The sequence below is a fragment of the Rhinopithecus bieti genome, unplaced genomic scaffold, assembly GCF_001698545.2.
Source record: "Rhinopithecus bieti isolate Rb0 unplaced genomic scaffold, ASM169854v2 scaffold_618, whole genome shotgun sequence".
Classification (NCBI taxonomy): domain Eukaryota; kingdom Metazoa; phylum Chordata; class Mammalia; order Primates; family Cercopithecidae; genus Rhinopithecus; species Rhinopithecus bieti.
The window spans coordinates 822,152-828,151 of record NW_016803195.1 but is presented as its reverse complement, the minus strand read 5'-3'; the positions used below and the strand labels follow the sequence as shown (position 1 = coordinate 828,151).

The window sequence follows — 6,000 nt, the reverse complement described above, 5'->3', positions numbered from 1 at the left end:
TGAGGGCTGCTTCCCTCAGCATAAGAAGGGGCTTCTGTTGGGATGTGTAAGCTTCTTCGTAGGGTCCACTTGAGTCTTTTCTTTTTTAGAGACAGAGTCTTGCTCTGTCAGCCAGGCTGAAGTGCAATGGCGTGATCCCAGCTCAGTGCAATCTCCACCTCCTGGGTTCAGGCAATTCTCGTGCTTCGGCTTCCTGAGTAGCTGGGATTACAGGCACATGCCACCAAGCCTGTATAATTTATTTTTTGTAGAGACAGAGTTTCGCCATTGGCCAGGATGGTCTTGAACTCTTGGGCTCAGTGATCTGCCTGCCTTGACCTCCCACAGTGCTGGAATTACAGGTGTGAGCCATCACACCCAGTCCACTTGAATATATGTATAGTCAAGAATAGTTGGCTATACTTTCATCTTTGCCCAGTTCTAAGTGATTGGTTTCAGGATCCAATAAACTCTACAGGTAAATCCATTAAGTAATGATCTATACCAGTGGTTCCTTGACTGTGCAGCAGAATTACCTGAAAGGCTTCTTAAAACAGATTTCTGCCCCCACCTCCCAGGATTTGATTCAGGCGGCCTGCTGTGGAGCCTGAGAACGTACATTTCTAACAAGTTATCAGGTACTACAGATGCTTCTGTTCTGGAGACTGTGCTGAGAACCACTATGCTGTATCTTTCCAGGGACAGTAAGGATCCCACTAAAAACAAGACAAGAATTCGATTTTTATCAGTTTACTAAATCAACATCTTATGTTTCTATACTAAACACTAGCCACTACTTGGTTTATTACTGTTGTGATTATGGCTACGAAACAGGGACATCTTGCATACCCCTAATGGTGTGAATAAAATCAACCGTGTCAGTACCTTTGAGCACTTCATAACTTAAAATTCTAAAAAGTTGAGATTTGGGCCTACAGTTTGCTATTTAACAGACCAGGTCTGGTCTTGACAGTAAAGCCACCATCAAAAGCTGCATTAAGAACCTCATCCAGGCAGCTTGCTGTGACAAAACTTAAATCCTGTCGTACATTGCCTGGGATTCCCTCAAGGTCTTTTTCGTTTCTCCGAGGAATAATGACTTGCTTCAGTCCCGCTCTGTGTGCCGCCAGCACTTTGTCTTTAATTCCACCCACCTGTAAGGAGAGAAAAACGTTTTTAGGGTTAATGATCACCCTGAAGCTGAAAGAAATCCTGACCCAGCTGGCTTTCACTGAATTTACTACTATTTTAAAACATCCAAATCATCTTCCGTTTTGTTACAGTATGAGCTAGGAAAGCCAGGAAAAGGTTGGTAAGTAGTGACCTTTTTAAAATGTTTCAATTGGTGTTGTATTAAAGACTCTGATGGGGGGGTGGATTTTAAATTGTTCATAGGTATGAGTTCCCCTTCTGTCAATGATTCTTTTTATAAATACTGTCAAAGTAAACATTGGCATTCCAGGTGTCATCACAACTGTCTTGTCTTTAGGTTGATCTGAAAAAGCAGCACGTGATTCTGACTATGCATGAACGCCGCTCCTGCAGGCTGGGGTTACTTCCCTCTCTACAGGTTTAAAGCCAGGACTTTCGTGCTGGTTAATGAAGAAAACATATCCCCAAACTAGGCTCCTATGGTGGCTTTCAAACACGTCTACAATGGTCCCCCGGCTTGAATGTGGGCCAGGCTTTGTGACTTGGTAAGAAACAGTGTGGTGGGAGTGATGCTGTATGATCTCCACGGCTGAGTCACACAAAATGAGAGCTGCTGCCTGGATCTCTCTTGATCACCTGCCCTGGAGGTGGCCAGTCATCATGTCTGAGGTCACTCAAGCAGCCTATGGGCAGGCCCATCAGGTGAGGAACTGGGGCCTCCTGCCACCAATTTGCCAGTTACATGAGTCAACCACCATGGAAGCAACTTCTCCAGCCTGTCAGCCCTCATGTGACTGTGGCCTGGCTGGAACCTAAACTGTACGCCCAGAGACCCTGGGCCACAGGAACCCAGCTCAGCCTCTCCTTAATTCCTAGCCCACAGAAACATGGAGAGTATGAAGTATTCTTGCTTTGGGGTAATGTGTTGCGCAGCAATTGCTCACAAATACTGCTCTCAGTCACAGCACCCAGCACATGCAAGCCCTGGAGACAGCCCTCTGGGAGCCCTCTGAGCATGTGTTCCAATTAAGACTGGTTGCTACAGGCCTTCCTGCCCCGCTGGCATCTTCTTTCAAGGTTTTCTTCATGCTGCTGAAGTACTCCTTCAAAATACCCTCTTCAAAAGAGTGTAAGATGAACTGACGCCTTGCATATTTGAAAATATTTTACTTTCACACTTGATTGATAGTAAGGCCATGTATACAAGACTAGATTTAAAACATTTTCCCTCACAGCTTTCGTTACTATTTTTTTTTTTTTTTTTTTTTATTTGAGACAGTCTCACTCTGTCACCCAAGCTAGAGTGCAGTGGCACGATCTTGGCTCACTGCAACTTCCGCCTCCCAGGTTCAAGCGATTCTCCTGCCTCAGCCTCCCGAGTAGCTGGGATTACAGGCATGCGCCACCACATCTGGATAATTTTTTGTATTTTTAGTAGAGACAGGGTTTCACCATGTTGGCCAGACTGGTCTCAAACTCCTGACCTCAAGTGATCCACCCACCCTGGCCTCCCAAAGTGTTGGAGTTACAGGCGTGAGCCACCACACCCAGCCTCATTACTATTTTTAAAACAATTTTTTGTAGAGATGAAGTCTCACTATATTTCCCAGGCTGGTCTTGAACTCCTGGACTTAAGCTATCCTCCTGCTTAGCCTCCCAAACTGCTGGGATTACACACATCAGTCGCTGCGCCCGGCCCATAGTTTTGAAGGTACTGCACATCCAGTGTCAGTGCTGAGGCCACTTTACCCTCAGTGATCTGAAAAGTCAAGAGGATGAAATGTTTTTCCTGGTTAGTAATGGTCCTTCGATCTGAAGATGCCTAACTTTTAGGAAATGTTCGATTATTTCTTGGATAATTTGTTCCATTTCATCTTCCTGTTAGAACTCCTTTTAGATGTTGGAGTTCTAACAATTGTTAGAACAAATTGTTTTTCACTGTAGTTTTTTCCTGAATAATTCTCTGACCACTTTTAAATCTCAAAGCCCCGTCTTGTCCTCTGTTCTCCAAAGAGGTTTTCTCCAGCCTTTGCAGGCCTTTCCTTCAAGTGCTGCTGCTTTCCGTCCTGCCTCTTGTAATAGTCTGGAGCTGAAGGTGTACTCCAGGCCGCTGTGGCTCTCCTCTCCTGAGGCTGTGGAAGCCTTTACTTGGGCTACAATTTGCTCTGAGAGGGGACCAAGTAGAAAACCCATTTGTTCTACAGAGGTTCTAAAAATAGAAAAAAGTATCCGGGCGTGGTGGCGCACACTTGTAATCCCAGCTAGTTGAGAGACTGAGGCAGAAGAATCACTTCAACTTGGGAGGCAGAGGTTGCAGTGAGCCAAGATTGTGCCACTGTATTCCAGCCTGGGCAACAGAGCCAGACTCCATCTCAATAGGAAAAAAAAGACTATTTCCTTTTTATCTTGTTGCAGACTAAATTGTTGTCTATTCTATTGTAGACTAATACTGGCAACTAATAACTTAAAATCTAAATACTCAAGTTCTGTACATTTTATCACAATATTTTTATAAGCAGTTTAGGATCTGGAGCCTCAAGACCCCACATGTAGAGAACCTTTTCAAAATGTAGTCATTAGATATGGTTAATCTTTATTAGAGTTTCCATTCTATACTAGCAAAGTTTTCTGCAGGGGGAGAGGAGGTCTCAAAGAAACTTCAAATTTAAGAAATGGGCTTAAAGCTTAAAAACAGCTACTATCCTATTTTGCACACGTGCTATATCTTTAACCATTTGTCAAGTAGAACAAGGCCTCAAATTTTCATGTGAACTGCCGGTATTTCTGATGACCACACTAATATTTTTTCCCTTAGCAAATCTTCTTAGAATGGAAAACATGGGCTGAATGCGGGGGCTCACGCCTGTAATCCCAGCACTTTGGGAGGTGGAGATGAGAGAACTGCATGAGGCCTGGAGTTTGAGACAAGCCTGGACAACACAGAGAGACCCTGTCTCTATACAAAATAAAATAAATTAGCTAAGCATGGTGGCGTGCTCCTATAGTCCCAACTATTTGGGAGACAGACAGGAGGATCGCTTGAGCCCAGGAGTTGGAGGCTATAGTGAGCTACAGTCACACCACTGCACTCCAGCCTGGGCAACAGAGTGAAACCTATTTCAAAAAAAAAAAAAAAAAAAAAGGAAAATGTGAAAACTGTCAGTTTTATTTGATCAAAATTTTAAAATATGAATTAGTTACAGGTATAAAAATTTAATATATACTTAAAACCAAGGTTTTCATAGAAGGCAAAACCCCTATTTAAAAATAGTATTAATTTTAAAAAATTAAATTAAAAAAACCATATAAATTGGTTTTTTCATACTTACTGGAAGAACAAGACCTCTCAGTGTAATTTCTCCAGTCATGGCTACATCTGAACGTACCAGCCGCCCACTAAAAAGTGAGGCGAGACAGGTTACTATGGTAACTCCAGCAGATGGTCCATCTTTTGTGACAGCTCCAGCTGGGAAGTGCAGATGGATGTCTGTGTTGTCAAGAAGATCAAAACTTCCAAAAGCTTTAAAAGGAAAAAAGGACTTTAATGTAGAAAATTAAACCTGTTTTCTTTTCTCCTAAAAAAAAAGTCACAAACAAAATGAATATTTAGGGTAAATGAATTCTTCAAAATATTAGTGGAGAGTACAATTTGAGTGAGGGTCTAGAAGAATAGTTCCACTCTAAGTCGGATTAAAACAAAATAAACCTTTTGAATTAGTTTCTAGTTCAGGCACTAGTCAAATAGTCCTGAAATGGGAACTAGAATTTCCACAGGGGTTCAAAAGCAACGGTGTGTACTTCACTAGATGCGTAACTAGCAGTCTCGAGCTCACGCCAGTCTCCGCCATGGAATCGTGTCGCCTCCTGGGTCATGCCTGCCTGGCCGGGTGCAGGCTCCTACCGTTAGTCAGCTGGTACTTCTTTGCGTTGCTGCGCAGCCAGCTGATAGCGAGGTGGGCGGACTCCTTCATCACGTCCCCGAGCTGGCCGGTCAGAGTTAACTGGCCCTCGCCATCCATTCGACTCGCCTCCACGAACATGATTTCTCCACCTAAGGGAGTCCAAGCCAAACCTATTGCTACTCCTGGCTGACTCAAACGCTGAGATACCTTGAAAGAAGAAGAATGATCAGAGTTGGGTTGGCAAATGCCGAAGTGTTTGCAGGTGACTGATACCACACAATCCTGCCAGAGTTGGCTGATTCCACAGAGGACTTCAGCCACTTACCTCAAAGTCCTTGTTACCTAACATCATTCTGAGTCACATTCAGCACTTACTCTCTGGCTTTCTGCCAGGAGAAAGACCTAAACTTCCTCTTTGACATTTATCAGAAGCAATTTTACCTTAAAACATATGTAAATAACTTTGCTTTTTATGAGCCAGATCTAGTTACACAAGCCCTAGTTTTCAAGGAATAAACCCAATAGTTTTGTCTAAGTGTCTTTATTGGGCTGCAAATATGTATATATATTTTGAGACAGTCTCACTCCACTGCCCAGGCTGAAGTGCAGTGACACAATTTCAGCTCACTGAAACCTCTGCCTCCTGGCTTCAAGTGATTCTCCTGCCTCTGCCTCCTAAGTAGCTGGTACTATGGGTGCATACAGGCCACCACACCCAGCTAATTTTTGTATTTTTTGTAGAGATGTGGTCTCAACGTGTTGGCCAGGCTGGTCTGAAACTCCTGACTTCAAGTGATCTGCCTGCCTCAACCTCCCAAAGTGCTGAGATTACAGGTGTGAGCCACCGCACCCAGCCTACTGGGCTGCATATTTATATATACTTCATAACCTAGCTTCAATTTAGGTAATCATGAATTTGTTTCAAAAAGTGGAAACCCTCTTATTAGCAGACCTTTAAGAAGAGTGA

General features: G+C 43.5%; 1 protein-coding gene across 1 annotated transcript in view; it reads right to left on the bottom strand.

Annotated features, from left to right (window-relative positions):
* Positions 1–713: 713 nt before the first annotated feature.
* The window catches only part of LONP2 (lon peptidase 2, peroxisomal), a 112,818-nt gene continuing 107,531 nt past the window's right edge, over positions 714–6,000 (bottom strand). The window contains exons 13-15 of the mRNA XM_017868655.1: positions 5,033–5,240; positions 4,461–4,651; positions 714–1,133 (exon numbers count right to left, since the gene is read on the bottom strand). Coding sequence (XP_017724144.1) covers positions 912–1,133; positions 4,461–4,651; positions 5,033–5,240 — 621 coding nt within the window. The 3' untranslated portion in view covers positions 714–911. The remainder of the gene's footprint in view (positions 1,134–4,460; positions 4,652–5,032; positions 5,241–6,000) is intronic.